This window comes from Sceloporus occidentalis, unplaced genomic scaffold (genome assembly GCF_023333645.1).
Source record: "Sceloporus occidentalis isolate IW3139 unplaced genomic scaffold, rSceOcc1.0.p SCAF_105, whole genome shotgun sequence".
Lineage (NCBI taxonomy): Eukaryota > Metazoa > Chordata > Lepidosauria > Squamata > Phrynosomatidae > Sceloporus > Sceloporus occidentalis.
Window position 1 is genome coordinate 3,519,341 of NW_028317085.1, and position 26,199 is coordinate 3,545,539.

A 26,199-nucleotide genomic window follows, 5' to 3' on the forward strand; every position below is an offset into this window, starting at 1 on the left:
TTGTTTGCACTGTGAATCCTGAACGTGATTCCGTGTAGAATGGTCGCAGCTACCCATGTGTGACCTTGAACCATACGGGTAGTTGTAACCATTATGGGACTAAGCTTCAGGAAATGTGTCTCTTTCGCAAGTTATGGAGCCGCACTGCAAATGAGATCAGAAGCAGGGGTATGACTTTTTTAAGTCATACCCCAGCAATGGCTGGGGTTTCCTATCAGCCATTTTTTCTGGAGTGATTCATTAGCCATCTTGGCTGAGACTTGACCATTCAGTCCACAGGGAACTACTACTATTTTCCCTCTCTGGCAACTTTCTATCGTAATTAAAATGATGCCAGTAGTAGATAAGAGTGAATTAAATACATGGAATGAATATTACTTATAAGGCACAATTTAGTGCTAAGTGGTAAAAGTGGTTTCATTATCATAAGGACCAGTGACTGTTCTGCTTTAACCACTTTTCACTTAAATTGGACTTTAAACACAACCCCACTGTATGACATTTTAGCATTTATTTTACTATTTTATATTGGTCTTATCGTAGCATATATCCACTAAATTAAAAAGCATAAATTATTTTTGAGTATATAGACTTATAGAGTTCTGGCAGATTCCTTAGCACCGCTGCGGAGTGTGTATGGGGGATGAAGTAATGTAGATACCATATAATGCAGCATACCTAGCACAAATTTATTGCTGGTTATTAGTCTTCACTTTGAATAGAAAGAAAAATGTGCTGTTTTTTAAAGATGTATCAGCAACAAAAGGGAGACAATTGCTGGCACACTTTTATTTGTCCTTTCTCCAAGGAGCGAAAATGACTTCATTCTTCTCAGAAAAGATCTGCAGAAAGCTGCAGCTAAACAATGGAAACAAAGAAACATGTTATTTTTTTATTCATTATGTGGTTTTCTCAAACAAGATTTCAGGTTGAAGCAGCAGTGAGATCATTTGACACTTATCCTATTTATTAATTTAAAATCTTTCTTAGTTTTTACTATAAGTACCCTCCATGGTGTGGATAATCACTCAGTCTAGTCGTATATTTGCTTTCTTTATTTGACGTGGCAGCAGAATTTACGCCGCACAGGGTGTATATAAATAATGCTCTTATTTGCCTTGGATCCTCCATCATGACCTGGAATGTGGTTACTGGGAAGTATGCAGCCCCCTAGGCCTAGAAGATGAATTATGTGTCGTTAGTGCTGATGCCAACATATTGTTATGGTGTCCAGGCCCGGACTGGGACAAAAAATAGGCCCGGGCATTTAAGCCAGAGCAGCCCTTTTTTATTTATTTATTTATTTATTGTTAAAGCCCACCCTTCATGTACCATCTTTGCATTTACTCACTCATTCACACAAATCATTAACACATTCATTAATGCAGTCTCAGAAATCATTCAAGCAATTCATCCACACATGAATTCATTAATTGTCATACGCATTCACACAATTCATCCAGACATTTATTCATTCATTCATTCTCATACGCATTCACACTACCCCTTCTCCCCATCTTATCTGCTCCTTCTATGTTCCCCCTTTTCACTATGTACCCCCTTCCCCACTTCTCAATATGTATCCCCTCTCCCCATTTCTCACTATCTAACCCCCTCTGCTCCTTCTCACTGCACCCCCGTCCCTCACCCTACTTACCTTGTTGCCGGAGCAAGCAGCAACTGCGACCGGGCTGGATTGACTTAGGGGCTGATAGAGCTTCAGCTCCAGGCCCCTACCTTAAAATAGGCCCAGCATTAACGCAGGGCCCCTTAAGCCCGCCGCAACTGCGACCGGGTCCGCCACTCTAAGGGGCCGGGAAGCCCCCACCAGGGCCGGCCTTAGGGGTCTGCGGCCGCACAGGGCTTAAATTAAAACATCTGGGTTTTTTTTTTTTTAACTTTATTTAACATGGAGGATGTTTAAATTTAAATGTTTTAATTAAAGCCCTGGTGGAGGCTTCCCGACCCCTTAGAGTGGCGGACCGGGTCGCAGTTGCTGCGGGCTTAAGGGGCAGGTGCCCCTTAGAGGCCGCATAGGCCCAGTCAGTCCGGTCCTGACTGGGCCTATTTTAAGGTAGGAGCCTGGAGCTGCAGCTCCATCAGCCCCTAAGTCAATCCGCCCCTGCCGCGGCCCGGCCCACCGGGCAAATGGCCGGTGTGCCCAATGGCCAGTCCGGGCCTGATGGTGTCCATTGAGGTCTTACTGCTATATGGTGGTCACCTTTTTGTGAGATATTGGTAGAATGGAATTAATAGGAGTGGCAATTGTTTTTTTGTTTTTTTGTGTGTGTTCTAAGAAATATGGTATTAGGGTTTTTATAAATGAGAGCAAAAAGAGTGTCACAGAGGCCCCAAACACAGTAGCGAGAACTACCTCCACCACCATCGACCTGCCGGTCCTCCTCATGACGTTAAGGCGGAATGTGGGCGTGAAATGGTTAATGTGGAAAAAACAGCCTGTAGGCTCAATTGCCACTCTCCCCGCAGGGTCCGGAGCCACCACACTTTACCCCCAAACCTGTTGACCTCATATCCCTAAAACAAAAGACGGAACTGATTAAATTATATTAAATCTGAGCCAAAAAGGTTACAGTGCATGTACAATATAATGGTAAAGGAAATTCAAAGGTCACAACACAAAAAGTATAAAAAATAAAAGCAGAAATATTACACTTCAAAAGAGTAAAATGTATGGGAATCTCCACATATTAAGTCCTTTGTCACAGGATGTTGAATAAAGGAAATTCAAAGTTTCTTGTCAGATTCACATTTTTATAGGATTCTTTCTCTCTTGGAGATGCCCGATTGGTGCCAGGAGAGGGGAGTGTGAAGCCACATAACAAGGCCCCTAATGAACTCGGTCGTAAAACCCACCAGCGAACTTCTGCTAGATGTTTTAATAGGTTGTTTTTAGTTGCTATGGTACCCTGTAGGATAATAACTCTGGGATGATCATATCCCCCATGCTATTACAAACAAATAGGTACCAAACAACCCCTATCTACCTGTCAGGTAGGTCACCTATTCTTATTTCTTAGTCCCGTTTAATGGTTCCGGAAGTCATGCCGTCAGCACACACAACATCTTGATATTATGATCTACCATATAAAATAACCTAAGTCCTCAAATCTTAACTCTGAAGACTTGACGTGGATAAAATTTCAGAGTGAGGCAGTATGAATAGCATATAGCAACTTGGAAAAGGAATGTCGGGATATAGTTATTTATGTGTTATAAAGTGCAAAAAAAATTGCTGAATTCGACCACTTTTTCTTTTATTATGTTGTGTCCATTTCGGAACGTCTGACCTTTTGTACGAAGGCGTCTGACATCCTTGCTTTTTATGAAAGGGGGCACATATTATTACACTATCGAATGAAACAATGCAGTTGGTACAACGTGTGCCGTAAAACATATCGAACTTTGACACGAAAGACTTCAGATGGCCTTTTTTTTTTCCCGTAGAATTGTATTGCAATACACAGCTCACATTTCTTTAAATTTGTTTATTTTTCAGGAGGACTGGAATGAAATTGACACGGTTAAAAAAAAAGATCCCCACAATGTCAACGGAGAAGATAAGGCTCAAAATTTGGAGACCCTTCCTCCAGGTACACTTTCCATAATCGCATGTTGTGACATATGTAAAGGATATAATGCAGCCGCTGTTAGTAAGTCAGTGGAAGCCACAGAATTTGTGTATGCAACACTTGATAGTCTCTCTTGCTAAAATCTGGGTTATAAGTGCCTCCGTTTAATGAATGGACCACAGTTTTGGCATGCATGTGGCTTTTTTTTTTTTTTTTTTTTTTTCCTCAAGCAAAGACACACGAGACCTTGGGAATGGTCCTTTTCGGTCTTTTCAAAATATTGTGATATATTTGAAGCCACAGACTGTTAAAGCACCAGTCCATGGATTGTTAATATACCACCACTTTCACACCTGCATATCTGAATAACCCACACACAACTGAGATGTTGTAGACAAAGGCTGACAATAATTTAAAAAATACAGTGTATATAACATATGGACTTTTGCTTTTATCTTATATGGGCCAGTGCTTTTTAACTATATGTGTAGCATCCAGCGTGAAGGACCTGTACAATAGCCACATGCTGATATACTTTCCCTCCATCACAGTTTGTCGGGTCGTGGTTACCAGGTCAGGTAAGAGTCCCTGTGCAGGGGCAGGATTGGGCTCAGAATTCAGCTCGAGGCAGACGGGTCTTGATGCATCTAGTTGCAGTGGTCTGCTATAGCCTTAGACGACTTCTTAGGTACAGTCTATAAACACAAGTGGTTGAAGTCTCGGAACAGATTCACTGCAGCAGACTGGGGAACAGGTAGACGGCACATACAAGGAGGTCATAGGCAAGATGACAATAGCACGGTGCCGAAGGGGAATCCAAACGAGAAATCAAAGTCAACAGGATCAATAATCAAGGTCAGGAACAGAAATGCTCTAACAAGGAAAGCTAGGAGCACGCCCGTGTTATAAAGGTCCTTCATTGTAGGAATGGGCAACAGGTGTGTCAGGAGCAGGTAGGCATCTTATGTCCATTGGGAGGCAGAGAGTACAGAGACCCAAAAGCTACCTGGTGACGTAAAAGATACGATACCTTCCTTACTCAGGGTCGCTTGTTTAAACACCCATGGCTCCTGACACCAGTCCTAAATTTCAGTTATAATATGGATGCATTGACTGTAGTTACAATTTGCTGGTGAGAACATTTTAATGCGCTTTTAAGAAAGACTGAGCTAGGCCTGTATACCTCTGCCTGCAGCATAGCTTTTAAATGCTATGGGCACCACTTCTAGACTTGTGTGTTACTTTTAATCGGTTTTATTTGTGCAAACAATATTGTCTACTGAAATATAGTTGTCTTGTTTCCCTGTTTTTAGATGCTATCTGCTATTTTTAGATGGTCGTCTAAGTTGCTGCTGTTGGCAGCTTGTAGTGCTTTTGTAGATATTTTTTGCAATAATGTAGACTTGCACTATATACGTGTTATTTTGACCTTTTTCAGTGTAATCTTATTTACCACTGTGAATATGTTTCTGCTCTGTATTACAGTATTTGGGGAGTTTTCCAGTAGCTTGAGGCAATCTACAAGTTTAGACAAACAAACTTAGATAATGTAATGTTGGCTTCTGGGTATTCCTTCCTATACACAATATGCTGCTGTACCACTAATTTGTCTTAGAGCACAAAATCAAAGGGGATTTAGTAGTAAGTTTACACTTAAAAAGTGTTATTACCATGGCACCTGTGGAATGTATGTGATGGTTCTCATGGTGAAGAGCAATTTACATTGTTAAAATGGTGCAACCTACTGTTACCTCTGGTCTCACGTGATTTCTGTCCGCCAGTTACTGGCAGAAGAGTGGTCCCATTGAAGGCAACGGATGGGCCAAATGCGCATTTGAATGAAGGTTCTCAATAGACTACTAGGAAATATTGCCCGACCAAGAGATGACTGTAATCGAGTATCCACACATGTGCGCTGCTCCCCAGATATGCCACTCTGCTCCCCAGATATGCCACTCTGTCCCCCCCTAGACTTACCAATGCATCCCCAGACTTCCTGGTGTCTAGCGTTGGCAGCCGGTAAACATCTGCACGATGCGCAGAGACAACCCTGCAGTGCTGCGGGGATCTGGATCCTAACCCTGCTAAATGAAAAGGAAAAGAAAAACCCATCTGCCCGGCGCCCGGAACTGCATGTCCCAGGCGTTGGGGGATACAAATTGCGCATCCCTGCTTTAAACTCTGATTATGACCGCACCCCCACTTAAAAGACGTGGGGGGGGGGAAGTGCCTATAATCGGGCCAATATGGTATTTGTATGTGTGTAAAAGAGTTTTTTGGTACATCTCTTTTGTGTTTGTCCAGTAGTAAAAAAAAAAGGCAATATATGAAAACTTACAACATCCTATTTATTATATAAATTGTTGCATTTTTTGAGGATAAATACCAGCTCACAAACTGACTTAAAAACAGACAGTCCTAATTGCTGTGGTTGTTACAGAATTTAGAGCCAACCCTGAACCTCGGCAATAGCTGAACCTCATAATTGCTTCTATGAATCTCACTGTTGATTTTAATCTTAGCAGATATATTTGTGTGTTGGGGTTAGTGCAGTTCTTTAGGCACATTCCAACTGAAAAATGTTGTTGAGAAATAGACCCCTAGACATTAAGTTGTTTATGAAAATGGTTTTGTGTTCACATGTGGCTAAAAGAAGTTTGAACAGCATACTCGAAGAGAAGTTAAGGAACCTACACTTCCAGCTTCAACAAACAAGTGCTTTATATTGAAAGTAAAAAGAAAGCAGAACGAGTGGTAAAATACAACGAGAACTTGTTACTTTAAGCAGTGTGATTTCCCTGCAGTAACTCTGGTCCCACCGTTTCTGCAAACACTAGTATTACGCAGTATAAGCCTGAGCTGATGATAAAAGCAACGTACGTGAAGCTGGAGTATTTTTCTTTCTTGAATGGCATAAGAACGTTTGACGCATGAGGAGTAACTTGTCAACTAGCAGAGTAGTCGCATGAAATATAGACATAACTTCTAAAGTTACTATTTGTGACAAATATTACATACATGTTGACGTATGGAGGAGCTTTACTTTGCTTCATTGTATACCAAGCAGTTGAAGTAGATTTTGGATTGCAAAGGGAAAGCCGCAATCTAACCGCTTGAATTGTTTTCGTTAACATGTGTCAGTGAGTGCCCTGAGGCAGATTTCTTTTACGCACTCTGATGGGTTTTATTGCGCTACAGAACTGTTTGTGTTTTCACAAGTTGACACATCTTTTGAGCCCATTAACAAAATCATCAGTGGGACCCTAGCTTGTATTACATGAGTTCTTGCAATCTCCATTAAGAATTTAAATCCCCAATTACAAGTAGAAAATGTTTATTTCTTGTATTAATCAGGAAATTCAATCTTCTCTTGTGGTCACTGCATGATGTAAAAACAAAAAAAACCCACATAGAGGATAAAGATATGTCTATAAGAACATACCTCGCTTTATGTGTGTACAATAAATAAATGTATAAGATCTGTGTGATTCCTCCCCCACTTTTTATGTGTTATGTTGCTGTTTGTAATACAAATCTTTAAATAGTGGTTCTTGCTGATCCTTGAGGAGATGTCTGAGAACCGCCTTTGAACATATCTCACCAGAAGCTTGCTTTGCCTTGCACTATACAAAGCTAATCTGGGCATTCATGTTTTCATTCTTGGCTTTTAGGTAAAGTACGGTGGCAAGACTTTGATCAAGATGCATATGTTGGAGTCACGGTTGTTCGTCCCGGTCAAGACGCTTATGCACGTAACAAATTCAATCAAGTGGAAAGTGACAAGTTAAAGATGGACAGAAGCGTTCCCGATACAAGACACGATCAGTATGTATATGCATCTTGGCTCCAGCTTGTTTGTGAAATGTACATCCTTTCATGACACCTGGGACAGGGTGGCTCAGGAGGTACAAGGCAACTGCCCAACAAGGCCGGTCCAGATCTTTCAAATAGGGTTGGCTCACTATGGTCAAGAAACTTGAAAATAGGCTTAGCATAATAGGTGTGGAGCAGTGGTATATGTCTCATTAAAAGAAATCTATCAAAAACTAGATAAAATTGTATATTAACGGCGCACTTAATTTTTTTTTCTTCCAATGTGTCTGAAAGAACTACCATTTCCCCTCTGACCCCTTCCAATGTTTTTATTTATTTATTTATTTATTTATTTCTTGGGCCATGTCATTTCTGATTACTGCGCATAGGAAGTATGAGCTTCTTTCCCTCCCATAGGGCCATGGATATTTTCCTACAAAAAGTCGAAATAGTGTTGATTTATCTTAAGTAAAATAGAACTTTGGAATGCTGCAGTTGGAAAATGGTAAATGTTTAAGAACACTTCATGTTACTTAGATGTAAAAGTGTTCAATATAAAGTTTTCCATAATGATAATAAGAATAATGTGAATACTACTAATAAGGCTTTACGCAAAACAGTTTAATTATATATATATGTTTAAATCTCTATACAAATGCTTTTAAAGCCTTCCCTTTGCTGGTTCCATTATTTCGGCTGTTTTGTGGCAGTGGCCTGTTGCTGAAACCAGTTACAAGGGGTAAAAACGTGTGTGTGTATATATGTGTATATATATATATATATATATATATATATATATATATAATGTATATGTATATGTGTGTACATACATACATACACTCACTGGTCACTTTATTAGGTACACCTTGCTAGTAACGGGTTGGACCTCCTTTTGCCTTCATTCTTCATGGCATACTTTCTATAAGGTGCTGGTCATTCCTCAGAGATTTTGGTCCATATGCGCATGATGGCATCACCCAGTTGCTGAAGATTTTTTGGCTGTACATCCATGATGCGAATCTCCCATTCCACCACATCCCAAAGGTGCTTTATTGGATTGAGATCTGTGACTGTGGAGGCCATTGTAGTGAACTCATTGCCATGTTCAAGAAACCAGTTTTTGTGACATGGTGCATTATCCTGCTCTGATCATAAAGGGATGGACATGGTCAGCAACACTACTCCGGTAGGCTGTTGCTTTAAATGATGCTCAATTGGTACTAAGGGGCCCAAAGTGTGCCAAGAAAATGTCCCCCGCGCCATTACACCACCACCAGCCTGAACAGTTGATACAAGGCAGGATGGATCCATGCTTTCATATTGTTTATGCCAAATTCTGACCATACCGTCTGAATGTCGCCGCTGGAATTGAGACTCATCAGACCAGTCAATGTTGTTCCAGTCTTCCATTGTCCAATTTTGGTGAGCCTGTGCGAATTGTAGCCTCCGCTTCCTGTTCTCAGCTGACAGGAGTGGCACCCGGTGTGGTCTTCTGCTGCTGTAGCCCACCTGCTTCAAGGTTCGACGTGTTGTGCATTCAGAGATGGTATTCTGCATACCTTGGTTGTAACAAGTGGTTATTTGGTTTGAAATGATAGAAAGGCAACCGTTTGCCCATTCTCCTGTGACATCAACAAGGCATTTTCATCCACAAAACTGCGACTCACTGAATATTTACTCTTTTTTTGGACCCTTCTCTGTAAATCCTAGAGATGATTGTGTGTGAAAATCCTAGTAGCTCAGCAGTTTCTGAAATACTCAGACCAGCCTGTCTGGCACGTTCAAAGTTTAACTCCGCTTTCTTTCCCATCTTAATGCTCGGTTTGAACTTCGCCTCCACATGCCTAAATGCATTGAGTTGCTGCCATGTCATTGGCTGATTAGCGATTTGTGTTAACAAGCAATTGAACAGGTGTGCCTAATAAAGTGGCCAGTGAGTGTGTGTGTGTGTGTGTATATGTGTATGTATGTATGTATGTATGTATATATATATAAATATGTATTAGTACTTTGTTTCTCTTTATGTATTCCAGTATTTCTGCCAAGCTCCTACAATCCCCCCCCCCCCCGATATACATGTTCTTTAATGATCTGACCCTAGATTTCAGTTATGCTCGTATTTTGTAACTGGTGCTATTTGTGAAAGCATTCAACCAATACAGCCAAGTATTTGCGAACATTATAATGGATTTTAATTTTCTTACAACCGTACAGAATACAGATACTTCAATTTCATGCACCGCTGCTACATAAATATTAAAGATTGCTTGAGCCTCTTGTCAGATGCTAATCCCGGATACGAAAAAAAACTGTGTACATGCTTTATAACATTTTTATCTTTAATTTTGAAACTCCTTAACTTCTGAAACTTTTAACAGTGGTATTTAGGTTGAATTGTTGTTGATGTAGTCATGAGATTAGCATATAGCTGACCTGAATCCTGATTGCATTAAGTATTGTTAAACATCCGCATTGAACTGCAATAACATTGTGATCATCCGTACAAATGTGTAATTGTTCTCTTTTGTGTTTATTGTAACTATACAGAGTATGTGTTTGCTACGAACTGATGGTCATTTAGAGATGAAAAAAAGAATTAGGAATAGATTGTGTTTATTATATGCATGGGGAAAAAGAAATGGTCCAGATTCCTGTGTTGTCCTAACTGTTTAAGGTCCAACCTAAACGTGAATAACCTGGCCATATCTCAGTGACTTTCATATTCTACATGCAACCATGGGTTGGCTTCAATTTCATCAGAGCTACATTGGTCAGTGTGCCCACAAAGGGAACATTTCTGTGAGCTTTAGCTGTTGAATTATACCTTATGTCTTACGTTACCTTGAGACTTCGTGAACGGACCGCTCACTCCAGAACAAGTTGTTTTGATTAAGATGGGCTTGGATGAAGTATGTAGTGAAATGCAAAATAACACTATTACAGCAAAAATCTAACATGTCTAAGAATAAATATATACAAGCAACTGAGAAAAACAGTAACATAAAAAATGCAATCTATGCATTATCAGTTTTGTGAATTATGGTCACTTACAAGCACTATAAAGACATTTCATGGCAGAAAAACTGCCAGACATCCATCACTGCGACACATTCAAAAATTACAACCCTACCTTGGTGGATAATATATCATGTAGAGCACTTTAAGCAGATACATCATTGCTGACTAGTTGAGTTGAACAACTTACCTTGTTCAGATGTGTTTATTATCCCCTCCTATATGGCCGTATAGTGAGATGAAATCCCGTATTTATTATATAAATAAGGGACACAAATGCTGTTCACTTCCACATAGCTACATAAATAGCCATAACATTTGTTCTCGCTTTGCTTGTAATACCAGAAAATATAAACAACCATTAATGGTGGGGGGTTTTTTTTGTCTTTAAACCTACTGATGCAATTATATTGATTTTAAGGCAAACATCCCCCACAAACTGGCAATAGCTGTCTAACCAGAATTTTATGGTTTTATTGGTAACCGTTTCCTTTTACATGTCCTGTCGAGATGTGACAAGCCGGGAATCTAGAATAAAGGATATTGTAGCCTTGCATGAAAATGTGACTATTGTGAGCTTACCGGGCTGAAATAATGCAGTATAAAAGCTCAATTACCGTCTATCTATGGTCAATTACCTTTCATGCAAAATATATATATTTCGGAGATCATTTTATGAGTTGCATGAAATGTATTATAAATGCTCTCCCTTTCTTGTGTGTGTAAACCTGATTAGCAGATAAGTCTTCTGATCAGCGATGATTTATATCTTTTTCAAGGAGCCATTTTCACTGCAGACTAACAAGCTGTAAAATTAAACTATTCCACTTCTTCATGCTTAACGACATTAATCATAGTGCCAGCTGAAGATTTTTTAATATAATTAATGTAGCTTTACTTAAAGGTTTTATTGTTAACCGTTTCATTTTGAGATACAGTAACGGACCAAAATGGCTTAATCGGATTTATACTGGTCTCCCGTTTTCATTACTGCCAGAGCACATTATATCATGATGATGTAGCTTGCACTTCCTTATGAAGTAAAATGCATCTTTCAGGGCTTATGTGTATGTGTACGCGTGTGTATGTATGTATATATGTGTGTGTGTGTGTGTGTGTATATATATATATATATATATCACATAAATCATGTATATCTAATATTTTAATTTGCTTACTTAAAAATTCAAGCCTTCAGCCAAGCCAAATTTTTATTCTATTTATAAATTGTATTAAAGTGTGTGTGCTGTAATACATATTCTTTAAAAACAAACTTCTCCATGGTCCGACGATTCGCCAAGCTAATTGGAGAGATGTGCACTAGGGATCCGGCAGGATTGAGTGCATTCTGCAGGATTGCCTTGTGTATTTGTGTATATATCATGTGTATATGATGGCTTTAGTGTCCCTTTACAGGGAAACTAAGGAACACTCTTATAAATAAATATATATATATATATATATATACCACATACAGAAAAAGAAATGGCCGGAGTTTCTGTTGAAACAATCTTTTCTAACTTGCACATGGGTGCTAAGAATTCCACCGCCGTTCTGTTAATAGGTTATAACATCAGATTTCATATTATCAAGGTTAAATTTGGTTCATTTTGTGGGGGATTATTGCCCCTGTTCTGATGATACTATAAAGGTAGATGCATGGCTACTGTTTTTAATGCAGTTGTCACAAATGGACACTCCACAAAGTTTCCAGGGAGGTACTGGAAGAATATTAAGGATTTAAAGATTATATAAAATGTAATATTCTCTTTACATTCTATTATTGTTTTCTGTTAGTTATGTGGTTGTAATGTGTTGGTGTTCCATTAGCACTTAACAGTTGAAAGATATAAAACAATAATGTTTTGCTATGCAAAAAATATTGATTTGATCTTTATCAGTTTTATTAGAGAAGAGTTTTTAATCATTTTTTAAAAACTTTTATTAATAATAAAGGCTTTATTTTCTCAATGTCCTTTAAATTTGCAGCGTATCTGGTAATTATGCATGATTTTCTACATAATTTCTTTAAAGTAATTATGCTGCCATCATTAGCCTGACATATGCTGAAAAAATAGAAAATGCTTCCAGGGAACAAAGTCTTATCACGAGAAATCAGGTGTGAAAAAGACTAAAAATACTCTGCGCCATTTTGGTCGCTATGGAAACATTAATGCCCTTGATGGGTTGAAGTTAACATGGTTGTCATTAAGTTACATCTGTAAAACACGGTCCTTTTTCTTTTGCATGATGCTTTAGCGGTGTACCTTGGTGTACCTTTGTGCGCTCCACCGTGGTACTGCGGTCCATGCTGCTTCCTTATGATTGCTATTTCTTTTTTTCACTGGCCTGCCAGCAAGGCAACAATAGGAGCCAGAACCGAAGAAATGTGTCAGTCAGGAGGACATTCTTAAGCATAGCTTAGCAGACCCTGAGATACTTTAAATATTAACCCTTCAATGGTCTATCCTAAAGAATCTATGTAGCCACTCCTCAAATGCGTTATCCAAATAACTCGAACATGAGTCCTCATGGAAACCTTGATTTGACACCTTTTGCAATGATGTCACTTGACCTTTAAATAAGCACAGGGCAGTATGTCCAGCAAGGCCTCTACCTTCTTTGTAGGACTATAGAGAGGGAGTATCAATGAACTGTTGGCTAGAGCAGGTAAAGAAATAGTGCGCAGAGTAGATATACAGTGCCAGAGGTCAGTGGATAGTGGGCATCAGGTGTAGGTCAAGCTGTGGTCAGTAACAGGTTAACTTACTATATAACAGCGCCCACTCTTCTGGGAAGGCTCTACACAAGATTTTGGAGGGTTTCTGTGGGAATTATTGCCCATTCATCCAGTAGTGCATTTGAAAGGTTGGGCTAGAAGGCCTGGTTTACAATCTTCATTCCAATTAATTCCAAATGTGTCAGGGGTCAAGTTCTTCCACACCAAACTCATCCAACCATGTCTTTATGGACCTTGCTTTGTGCACTGGGGCGCAATCGTGCTGGAATAGAAAAAAAGCCTTCTCCAAACTCTTCCAACAAAATTGGAAGTGTAGCATTGTGCAAAATGTGTTGGTATACTGAACCATTAAGCTTTCCCTTTACTTGAATTAAGGGCCTTAGCCCAACACTTAAAAAAACAGCCACATACCATTATACCTCCTCCACCAAACTTTACAGTTGGCACAATGCAGTCAGTCGGATAATTTTCTCCTTGTATCCACCAAACCCAGTCTTGCCAATCAAATTGCCAGACAGAAAAGTGTGATTAGTTGCTCTACAGAACATTTCCTGTGCTCCAGTGGCGGCGTGCTTTACATCAATTAATCCAATGCTTGGCATTGTGAGGCTTACATGCAATTGCTCTGCTATGGAAGCCTATTGTGTGAAATTCCTGTTGCATAGTTTTTGTGCTGATAGTAATGCCAGTGGAGGTTTGGAACTCTTCAGCTATGGAACTCTTCTGCTACTTCCCTTCACATTTGGAATAGATTCAGCAGTGCCGTCAGCTCGGCATTGGCAAAAAGCAGCGGGACCCTAATGCACCTATCTACTGTCTGGAGAAGTCTGGTCGGAAGTGGTCTTCCTGGAAGACTTGTGACCAAAAAGCCAAACCATTGACTTGGAAACCACTGTTAATGAAAACATACGAACTGGGGTACAGAAAAGTGCCTACAGGTTCTCTGGGCTGATAAGTCAAAATGTAAACTATTTGGCTATAGCAGAAGCCAGTTTGTTTGCCGAAGGGCTGGATCGCAGTAGAAATGAGTGTTTGCAGTCAACAGTAAAGTATGATAGAGGTTCCTTGCAAGTTTGGGGCTGTATTTCTCCAAAGGGGGGATATGTCTATTGAATGTTTAATTGGAAATTGTACTTGGAATGTAAAAAATCTGCAAGCATAAGCAGACTAGCTCTACGTTATTGAATGGGTATGTGTTAATTACTGAAGATTGAAGACTTTGTTAAGGACATAATTACGTGTGAATGTTGTATGATGTAAATTGGATGTAAAACAGCAGTGTACCAATTAAAGTGAATAAATCATATGTATGTGTTTATATACTGTCTTGTGTTTCATTTCGTAATTGAAAATTGCCTTTTTAAAATATCATAGCACTTGATTATAGTAAACAATCAGTAGTGCATTTTTGCCTTTATTGAGAATGGCTGGCTGGTTTTGTGTTGGGATTTATTCTTCGTGATCAAGTTTTCTATTCTATACAGAGGGACAGGATTTCCCAAAATTGGAATCTCATTTTACCAGCAGCAGTATAAAATATTACTGGTGAACTTTATTCTTTACAGCCTTAAAAGTTGTATTAAAGGAACACTCTAGCCATCATATGTACTGTAATACATGTAATGGCTTAGTGGCCCCTAAAGTTTTTTGTGCTATCTCCCTTGCAAATGCATGGGGGGGGTCTGCACATTTATTTGATGTACAGGAGATGTGTTCGGGCTGAACTCCTGATGCATGATGTACTTACCGCCAGTCAGCTCCAGCCCTGGCTTGGTAAACAAGGTATTTAAGAAGACATTATTTTAATGAATCCCTAGAATTACTTGCCTCTAGTTGATCGAGAACTAGAACTAGAAAAGGCTGAGTGAATCTCCCCACAATTGGTCATACAAAATAAATGCCCAAGGGGCCACTGGAAGAACTATGTAATGCTTTGTGTCCAGGTGTGTAGGTCAAGAAGGTGTAAAGAGCTAATTTCCAACAAAGAATAAAATCTATGTATTTAACCCCTTAATGACAATTGCCGGTCCTGGCACGGCACGGAAAAGCATGTGCTTTACGACAATTGACGTGCCAGGACCGGCACGTCTTTAAACGGGTGCAGAAAGCGATCTACTATCGCTTTCTGCACCCAAAAAGCGTTGCTGAATCATTCAGCAACGCCGCGATCGGCACAAAGGGGCCATCTCTGGCCCCTCCACGGGGCGTCAACATCCGCCATACTTTGTATGGCGGCGGACGCCCGTTTTAAAAGCGTTTAGGAGGCGATCGACGATCGCCTCCTAAACTTAAATGGTGTCGCTGGAATGCCTCGATCAGGAGGCATCCAGCGACACCAAACACTAACCTTTTGATGGGCTGTGACCGCTCCGGAGAGCGGTCACAGCCGCAGCTGCCGGCAATCTTCGCCATCAAGGAAGATGGCCGCCGTCCTGTAACAGGAACCACAAATTTTAAAAGTTCGCTAGATGGTCCAGACCATCTAGAGAACTTTGGCTCCACTTGCAGGTTGAATACAGGTACTGCATTCACCATGCAAGTCAATGGAGCCCAGCTTTCTAATCACAGTGTGATTAGTAAAAATAAATTAAAAAATAAAATAAAATTAATAATAATTAGAAAAAAATAGTAAAAAACAGTAAAATGTAAAAATCATTTCCCACTGATGTCACTATCAGGGGAACCTCCAAGTTGAAAAAAAATGTTAAATTTATATAAAAAATATATTTTTGTGAGCAAGTCCTAAAATTAGCATATTAGCTTAAAACAATTCTCGCATGGAAAGAGTTAAAATACTGGCATATTAAATGCCCGTGGGGTGTCTACTTTTAAAAAATGTATGATTTGATGGGGTAAATTGAATGGGCCAGGTTCAACAACGTCCCAATTAACACGGGGGGAAGGATGGCCACACATCTAATTTCCAATTAGAAAAATGCACACGTACCAAATGTGGCCTTTTAGTTCCCCCAAAAAATGACACACCCATGCATGTGGGGTATCACTGCACTCAGGAGATGTTGCTGAACACATTATGGGGTGTCGTGTGACAGCGGCATATACCAGGAGCTGTAAATTCATACATAAAGTAGGTGTGTGTGGGAAAAATACACACACAAAAATATTACTGCAAACTTTGAAAAAATGCTGGTGGTAAAATATGTGCATGCAAAGAGTTAAAATACCAGCATTTAAAATACCCTGTGGTGTCTAGTTTTGAAAAATATATGGTTTTGTTGGGCACACTGAAATGGCCTGGCTCAAAGATGTACCAAATAGGGCATGGGCAGTGGATCCCAAATGCCAAAGTTCAACATTGAAAAAAGCGCATGCCCCAAATGTGGCCCTTTTGCCCCAAAACAGCCAGGCAAAATCATTCATGTGAGGTATCGCTGTACTCAGGAGATGTTGCTGAACACATATTGGGGTGTTTTGTGATAGTGACATATACGAGAACATTTTAATTCATACCTGAATTAAAATGTGTGTGGAAAACCAAATGCAAAAAAATGACTACCACAAAGTTTGACAAAGACTGGTGGTAGATATGGTGCATGGAAAGAGTTAAAATACTAGCATTTGAAATACCCTGGGGTGTCTAGTTTTCAAAAATATATGGGTTTATTGGGCACACTGAAATGGCTCGGCTCAAAGATGTACCAAATAGGGCATGGGCAGTGGATCCCCAAATGCCAAAGTTCAACATTGAAAAATGCGCATGCCCCAAATGTGGCCCTTTTGCCCCCAAACAGCCAGGCAAAATCATTCATGTGGGGTATCGCTGCGCTCAGGAGATGTTGCTGAACACATATTGGGGTGTTTTGTGATAGTGACATAAACTAGAACATTTTAATTCATACCTGAAGTAAAATGTGTATGACAAAACAAATGCAAAAAAATGACTACCATAAAGTTTGACAAAGACTGGTGGTAGATATGGTGCATGGAAAGAGTTAAAATACTAGCATTTGGAATACCCTGGGCTGTCTAGTTTTCAAAAATATATGACTTGATGGGGTAAATTGCATTGGCCGGGTTCAAAGATACCCGAAATGGCACATGGGGGGAAGAATTACCAGATTTGGAAAAAATGGCTTTGAAATAGCAAAACGCTACCTGTACTTATTGCCCCATAATGGGTAGAAAAAAGCAAAAAAACATAAAAACATTGGGTATTTCTAAACTCAGGACAAATAGTAGAATCTATTTAGCAGGTTTTTTCATTACCTTTTATAGATGAGTAAAAGATTCTTCAACTAAAAGTTAGAAACAGTCATTTTTTTCTAAATTTTTCACCATATTTTATAATTTTTTTAATAGTAAATAATATGATACAATCAAAACAATGTCATCTAAAGAAAGCCCTTCTTGTCCTGAAAAAAACAATATCTAATGTGTGTGGGTTCAGTAAACGGGAAAGAAGAAAATTACAGCTAAACACAAGCAGCGCAGAAATGTTAAAAAGGCCATTGTCACAAAGGGTACAAAAAGTAAAATCAGCCTTTGTCTCGAAGGGGTTAAAAAACCCACCCTTATTTTATCGTACAGTAACGGCCATAGCCTGTGTAATTATTGTATACCTTTCTCAATGTTTTGTATACAAATGACAACATTGTTGTAATTTAGATATTGTACTATCGCACGGTTGAAGGTTATCGTTTTTTTTATCATTGTTTGGTTAACAGCTCAATATTTGGTTAACCAAGTTGGGTTACAGAAATGATGCTAAGGTGTGTTATTTAGTTCTTATTGATATAAGGATTTTGTCTGATACACTATCACCACTATCTTACTAGTTACTTGCTTAGTCATAGGAGACTAAACTGTGCATGTAGAGCCACTGTTTTATTTTAACCCTAAACCTTTGGCATCCCTTGCAGCCGGTAAGATAAAAATGTTTATAGCTGTCATTTAGATGTGAGTATTTGATCGATACCCATTTTTTTTGAAGGAGAACTTTAACCAGTACTTGTTAATATGGTGCTTCTTGTGCTGTATCAAAGTTTTTTTTATTTTTTTATTTTTCTTTTGTGATCTAAAATGGGAGCTAAAATTTCTCTCAATGTTTTGTGTACCTAATCATAGAATGGAAACTGACAGTAAGGTGACTTTGTCTGCCTCAAATGCCGACTTTGCCTATAGATCTATTTATTTCAACATTCCTCACATGAACAACAGATAAAAAAAAAAAAAGGTTAGCCAAACAACATTAAATTGATGGGCTTTTAAGACCGGCTGGAGCCTTCATAACTACCCATGGGCTGGCCATTAGAAAAATGTAGATTGTGCTCCTGTGTACGAGTAATAAACCGTGCTTGCCTCATGGGTTACAGTACATGACAGTACTGAGTGCCAGTATCTATTTTAAGTAACTAACAATTACATTTCATGTGGTGTGCTTTACCAAAGAATACTTCTTATTGCAGCTACCTGTTTTCTTGGACCCAATGAAAATTCAATGGAGAGACCAGAAGGTGTGGAGGATCACACTACGCAGTTGACATGCAGGGAAAAGTAGCACATATATAAGACCAAGCAATAGAAAGTCTTCTTTCCAAACCCGTTCCATGGGTCCCCACTGAGGCATATATCATACAGTGTCTGTTTGAGTTAGGTCTATAAAAAGCAGAACTGCCACCTCATTTGCTTCTAGAAAACTCTGTTTAATCGCTTAGATTTTACACAAATTGCTGACGAGGCCTTTGTTGAAATGTATTCTGTTTAACCTAAGAAAGGAAGGGTTAGCAAAGTTTATTTAGTTATGCTTCGGAGGCAACTGTTGACAGAAGACTATTGTACTAAGGAAACAGTAGCTAACATGGCAAGCTAAATGATATTTAACATGTCCTTTTGTGCTTGTGCTGATTTTGGCTTGCTTTGCATTTCTTAGCAATAGCATCGCTTGCTTACGTAACCAATTGCGTCTTTAAAATACGCTCTAGGAACATATTCTAAAACCTTTTGAAGTTATGTTTTATCCAGCAATTCAGTCAAATGCTGAAGTGACAATCCATATCTGTGTCTTGATAAACTGGTTTCGTAAAAGTTATTAAAGCTAGGTGTTCCCACCACACCGGATGTTTGTGGATGTGGTTTTTGGAGCCGTGGTCCACACTGCCAAATTCAGCCTTTGCAAATACTCTCCTGTCTAATGGCAAACATCATTTCTAGATATTTCATAGTTATAAAACTATAACATTGATAAAGAAGTGGTGAGTACCTCAAAACATTTGTGTTGAAGTTCACTCGTGAATAAAGCTATGATTATTTCACAAGACAACTTGTGCGTCCGGGCATCTTTCTATTGTGATGTATATTTCAGTCGAGAGGCATACAGATTCCAGTACTTTGTAGTAGAACCCTAACCTGTGGACTGTGAAATTTCTTTTTGGTATTACCCTAAAAATATACCGTATTGGCTCGAATATAGGCCGCACTTTTTTCCCCCCACTTTAAGTCTTTAAAGTGGGGGTGCAGCCTATATTGGGGGTCTAGCGCCCGACGCCCGGGACATGCAGTGGGGTTAGGATACAGATCCCCCGCAGCGGTGCAGGGGACTTTCCACGGGAGGGGGTGCCGGCACGGGAGGTTGTCTAAGCGCATCGTGCAGACGGTCACCGGCTGCGGAGGTTGTTTACTCGCATCGCTGCAGCAGGTGACCGTCCGCACGATGCGTTTTACCTCTGCCCCCAAGACTTACCAGAGGAGACTCCCGGGTGTCTTGTGGGGCCGGCGGGGGACATCTACGTAATATCTTCCGGAAGTTGTATACGCGTATTGCGTAGATGTCCCCCGCCGAGTCTGCTCTGGTAAGTCGGCGGGGCAGAGTGGCAGCATATCTCGGGGGGGGGGGGGGACGACGACAGTAGCAGCATATCTCGGGGGGGAGGAGGAGGACAGTGGCAGCATATCTCGGGGGGGAGGAGACAGAGTGGCAGCATGTTTTTTTGGTGCTTTTTTAAAAGAAAAAAACTTTTAGGGTGCGGCCTATATACGGGGGCGGCCTATGTCCGAGCCAATACGGTAAGTACATTTGTGTGTCCATGGCTTGTTAGATACGGGCTTTGTCATTAAAGGGTGTTAAGAACACACGTGATATAAGACTTTTAGTACAGGATTTCGCTATGATTTTATATTTGATGTGATGGCTACTTTGTAGAGTATGTATGTCAACAATATGAATGTGTGCCATGAGCTTGGCATTGCCTGTAGACAGTATTTCTACAGGCCCTGGAATGCATGTGGAAAGTATATGGATAGATGATTTTGGGCAGTGAGAGAGAATGTGCTTCATGCATGCTTATCATCTTCCACTATTCTCCTTAATTTCTCTCTTTAGTTCTTTTCTCCTTCCATTTCTCTCATGTTTTCCTCTTGTCTGTCCTGTCTTTTCTTATCTTTCTTGGCTATCTGTACATTCTCTCTACTAAAGCATTTAGGATTTAAGCAGCACACATGGTGACTAAAACTGATCACAACTTCTCTAAGAGCAAAGTATCTTCAGGAAATGGCTCTGCAAATGGGTTAGCAGTCCTACTGCTTCAAAGCCTCAACTTTGGAAGTAGCTAATGCCACGTGTGATGCCAGTGACCATTATGTTCATGCATGCTAGTTGCTAAGTACAAAAATGTACTATCCTAATACTATTCAATTCAAATGGATTCTCCTGGTGGCTTCTTCTATCTGTTGAATTTAATTTGTTTCAGGAGAAAAGGTAGAAACATTTTGTCATTAATGCAACTGAAGTTCAAAGATAGTTGGCGGTAAAACCAAATATTACATTGGGTTATACTTGGATTTTACTACCTCCTGGAGAAGAAAAAAGGTTGCGCTTGAAAGATATGTGTTTGCATTCAATTAGTTGGTCATCGGATCAGTCTATTAAGTAAATGACATCTGTTCATTGTGTGATGCTGAGATACTTGGGATTGATTTTTGTTTCTCCTACAAGCAGCTGATTTAGTGTCAAGAAGAATTTGAAATGAATACAGCTCTTCTCGGCCACACATATTTTACCTTAGACAGAATGTCATGTACTATTTGTTTTCTTTAGAAGACTTCACCTTTATTTAGTTTCACGTCTGACATGAAATATGTATCTCTGTGCCCAAGTCAAATATAAATAAAGCGGAGTTTGCAGTAGATCTGTCAGCTAACAATCAACTTAGACAAGTCTGAGACATCAGAAATAAGTCGGAGATTTAGCTTTCCTTTCATTTCAAAGAGGAAACCCCTCCTAGGAAACAAAAAGAGCAAAAGCAAAACTTTTTCTGTGAGCTCCCTCACTCGTAGTCCTTACACCTCAAGGAAGTGTGAGCCTTGGATCACCTACAACCTCATACTGGAGCCCTGAAAAATAAGAACATCTGTCTGTCTACGGACAGGGGTGTTTATTAAAATGGCTCATTAAAATCAGTGCTGCTCACCATTCATTTTTATAAGCATTCCTAGTTAAAGGAGTCCCGGCTTGTAGACTTCTTCTTTAGGTCGCTAGTTACCTATAGTGTTAAGCTCATCGTTTTGTAACGCTGCATCTCTGTTTAAGATCTGTCACCACAAGGCTTTAATGGTATAGAAAATGAATCTAGTCCAGGCATTCCCTCTACTGAGAACTAGGAGATAAACTAAACTTAACTACTCTAGTACCTAATTATGATTCTGCAGTCTGTTCATAAGTCCTCTAGCTTGACGTGGCTAACTTTGAAAGCATTGTGCCTATTAATCCTCCTTTGCTAACATGCTGCTATGCTTTTAAGGTTTCTATTTGTGTTCCGTTTTGCTTTTGCTTAAATCGTCTTGAAAATACTAAAACCTTTCCCTTGTCTGGACATGACAGAATGGTCATTATTAGTAACCCATGCTCCAAGGAAGCTTACTGGAGAGGACCCAAAATATGTCACATAAAACATTATGATTTTTAAAACATGTTCCAGACCTCAGTATTTAGGAATGCTTGTACTGATTTGTCCAAGGGCGCTTTTGACGGCTTGAAGCAGCTAAGGTCCTAATTAGCTTGCTGTCTAAATCAGTCTTAAATGAGGTAATGCTTCCTCTGACTTGCATTTATAACGCAAGTGAAAATATGTCTGCTGCTATTTTTGTGACCTTATAGTTATGTTCAAATGCTATAATAACTAGGTGAATTCTTATTTTGTATTATAAAAAGTAGTTTATGATTTTGTCTTTGTTTTTTATTTTGTTTTTCTTTTCATACATATTGGACACTTGATTCTAGGCTTGTGCGTTTGGATTGGTACAAATTGCATAGTTCGGGCTTTCGTGCTTTCTAAATGTTTCCCTACCTTGTCTGCCGACCACTTCCGCATCTTCTTCCAGATTATCTTCTCCCAGATTATCTTCTCCCTTCGTGACCGAAAGTGCTACCGTATTGCACTCTGTTCACATGACTGCAAAATGGCTGTGCTTGCAGTGATGTCCTCTCCCCCTATTCGGCAAGCTCCGCCATATTGCCCTCCATTGTCCTTTTTGCGTGATGTCCTCTTCCCTAATTGGAGGATCGATGAGAAGACATCCTGCCAGTTAAGTCCCCAGAGATGCAGATGAAGAAAGAAAAAAAAAAAAAACAAGAGGAGGGAGATGATAGAATATAAAGAACATGCAGAAGTGGTTACAGAGAAGGTAGAGAAACCTTTAGAGAACATGAGAGAGAGTGAACGAGAGTGTGAGTGAATGTGGGCACCGGACAACTAATTTTGTTCCTGAATTTTCGGCCGAACCTAAACATTAGGAAAACATGGTCAATGTGGCAATCCTAAATACAGCATATTTTCAGGTTGTCTTTGTAATCCAATAGTAAAATTTTCCTGTTTATCACTTACAGCTTGAGTGTAGGCTTTACGTTTTATTTAGAATCCATTGAACATGTGACTTTCCAGGATAAGTGTATTAATATTATGCCATAGGAAAAAGTCTTTGACTAAAGGTTGTAGAATGAATGATATGTTTAACCCCTTAATGACAATTGCCGGTTCTGGCACGACACGGAAAAACAAGTCGATTATGACAAATGACGTGCCAGAACCGGCACGCCTTTAAACGGGAGTTAAAATATTGGCATATTAAATGCCCATGGGGTGTCTACTTTTAAAAAATTTATGATATGATGGGGTAAATTGAATTGGCCAGGTTCAACAATGTCCCAATTAACACAGGGGGGAAGGATGGCCACACATCTAATTTCCAATTAGAAAAATGCACACGTACCAAATGTGTTCCCCCAAAAAATGACAAACCCATGCATGTGGAGTATCACTGTACTCGGGAGATGTTGCTGAACACATATTGGGGTGTCGTGTGACAGCGGCATATACCAGGAGCTGTAAATTCATACATTACATAGGTGTGTGGGGGAAAAATACACACAAAAGAATACTACTGCAAACTTTGAAAAAATTCTGGTGGTAAAATGTGTGCATGCAAAGAGTTAAAATACCAGCATTTAAAATACCCTGGGGTGTCTAGTTTTCAAAAATATATGGTTTTGTTGGGCATACTGAAATGGCCCGGCTCAAAGATGTACCAAATAGGGCATGGGCAGTGGATCCCCATATGCCAAAGTTCAACATTGAAAAATGCGCATGTCCCAAATGTGGCCCTTTTGCCCCCAAACAGCCAGGCAAAATCATTCATGTGAGGTATCACTGTACTCAGGAGATGTTGCCGAACACATATTGGGGTGTTTTGTGATAGTGACATATACGAGAACCTGTTTATTCATACCTGAAGTAAAATGTGTGTGACAAAACAAATGCAAAAAAATGACTACCACAAAGTTTGACAAAGACTGGTGGTAGATATGGTGCATGGAAAGAGTTAAAATACTAGCATTTGAAATACCCTGGGGTGTCTAGTTTTCAAAAATATATGGCTTTATTGGGCATACTGAAATGGCCCGGCTCAAAGATGTACCAAATAGGGCATGGGCAGTGGATCCCCATATGCCAAAGTTCAACATTGAAAAATGCGCATGTCCCAAATGTGGCCCTTTTGCCCCCAAACAGCCAGGCAAAATCGTTCATGTGAAGTATCGCTGTACTCAGGAGATGTTGCTAAACACATATTGTGGTGTTTTATGATACTGACATATACCAGAACCTGTTTATTCATACCTGAAGTAAAATGTGTGTGAAAAAACAAAAGCAAAAAAAATTACTACCATAAAGTTTGACAAAGGCTGATGGTAGAATTAGTGCTTGGAAAGGGTTAAAATACTAGCATTTGGAATACTCTGGGCTGTCTAGTTTTCAAAAATATATGACTTGATGGGGTAAATTGCATTGGCCGGCTTCAAATATACCCGAAATGGCACATAGGGGAAGAATTACCAGATTTGGAAAAAATGGCTTTGAAATAGCAAGACGCTACCTGTACTTATTGCCCCATAATGTGTAGAAAAAAGCAAAAAAACATAAAAACATTGGGTATTTCTAAACTCAGGACAAATAGTAGAATCTATTTAGAAGGTTTTTTCATTACCTTTTATAGAAGAGTAAAAGATTTTTCAACTAAAAGTTAGAAACAGTCATTTTTTTCAAAATTTTTCACCATATTTTATACTTTTTTTAATAGTAAATAATATGATACAATCAAAACAATGTCATCTAAAGAAAGCCCTTCTTGTCCTGAAAAAAACAATATATAATGTGTGTGGGTTCAGTAAACGGGAAAGAAGAAAATTACAACTAAACACGAGCAGCGAAGAAATGTTAAAACGGCCATTGTCACGAAGGGTACAAAAAGTAAAATCAGCCTTTGTCACGAAGGGGTTAAAGGGACACTCCAGCAATCATATGCACCTTAATGCATATGAAAGCTTTTTACCTTTTAAGTTATTTTTTTTCCCCCCATGCAACGGTATGAAGGGATTCTTTACAATTCACTCTATGCATTTGGACCATTTATCCACCCTTCAGCTCCTGGAGAAGCATGTCCTGCACCGAAGTGCACACAGACCGTATACACACACAGCCAACCATGAGATTTCCAGGCTCTATTGAGACCCTATGTAGAGTGCATTCTTATTGATTAAAATGGGATGTTTTCCTGCCAGTGGTTGGCTTCATTCATTGTAAGGCAGTATGGGACATAATGCTATCTATTTAAAGTCTTTATAAGCCAGTATTATTTGATACATGCGATTTCTTGTTTGAGAACAATTTACATTGTATATGTGGTATGTCGTGATATAGATTTTTTTTATTACACTGTTGAAAGTTCTTAGGGTAAGCCTCTCATATGTAAACAGAATTTAATAGCAGGTAGGTGTCGCAATATAGATTTTGTTTTTTTTATTACACTGTTGAAAGTTCTTGGGGTAAGCCTCATATGTAAACAGAATCTTTTTTTATACCTGCTCTAAGATTTCAAACCTTGCTTGGTGTTGTGTCTTGTCTTATGCATGGAGATCTTGAGTCTTTAAATTCTGGAATGACAAACCAATGGGATGACAATTTCCCCTGCAAGAGCTTCGTATGGACCTAGAATCTGTTTTGCATTATGATGGTCACCCTTAGATAGATCTTTTCTAGAGTGAATAAATCCAGCTTTTACTTGTGTCCCTCATAGCTGAAATTCACACATGTCGTGGCACTGTTTTAGCTGGCATCATCAGCCCAGTTGTCGGGACTGTCCTGACAAATATCAGACTGTTTACACCTGTGGTCCATGCTAAGCCTTTTAATGCGGACTTAAAAGGATGGAAGCTGCCGCTCCTAAATTTCTCATTAATTTCAATCACGTTATATCCCCTACTCTTCCTGTTTCAGCCCTGCTCAGTTAAATAATATGATTATGAAACCTTCTTACCTTAATAAGCTTTGAATTAATGAGCCACTGAGGTTGCATCATGGAATCGCTCCATGGGGTAATAGCATTATCTGTCAGAGTAATAATCCTTCCAAAACTCCTCTGACCTGCAGTGCGGTTTGACTTTGAGTGGCTTGTTCCTTGGTAATCTTCGTAAAACAAAATGTATCCTATGCTTTCCGTTTGTATGTTTGCTTGCTTACACATTTTAATATA

General features: G+C 39.4%; 1 protein-coding gene across 1 annotated transcript in view; it reads left to right on the forward strand.

Annotated features, from left to right (window-relative positions):
- The window catches only part of LOC149283419 (polypeptide N-acetylgalactosaminyltransferase 2-like), a gene marked incomplete at its 3' end in the record, with an annotated part of 65,278 nt that overhangs the window by 33,097 nt on the left and 5,982 nt on the right, over nt 1-26,199 (forward strand). The window contains exons 2-3 of the mRNA XM_089497637.1: nt 3,518-3,611; nt 7,262-7,415. Coding sequence (XP_089353763.1) covers nt 3,518-3,611; nt 7,262-7,415 — 248 coding nt within the window. The remainder of the gene's footprint in view (nt 1-3,517; nt 3,612-7,261; nt 7,416-26,199) is intronic.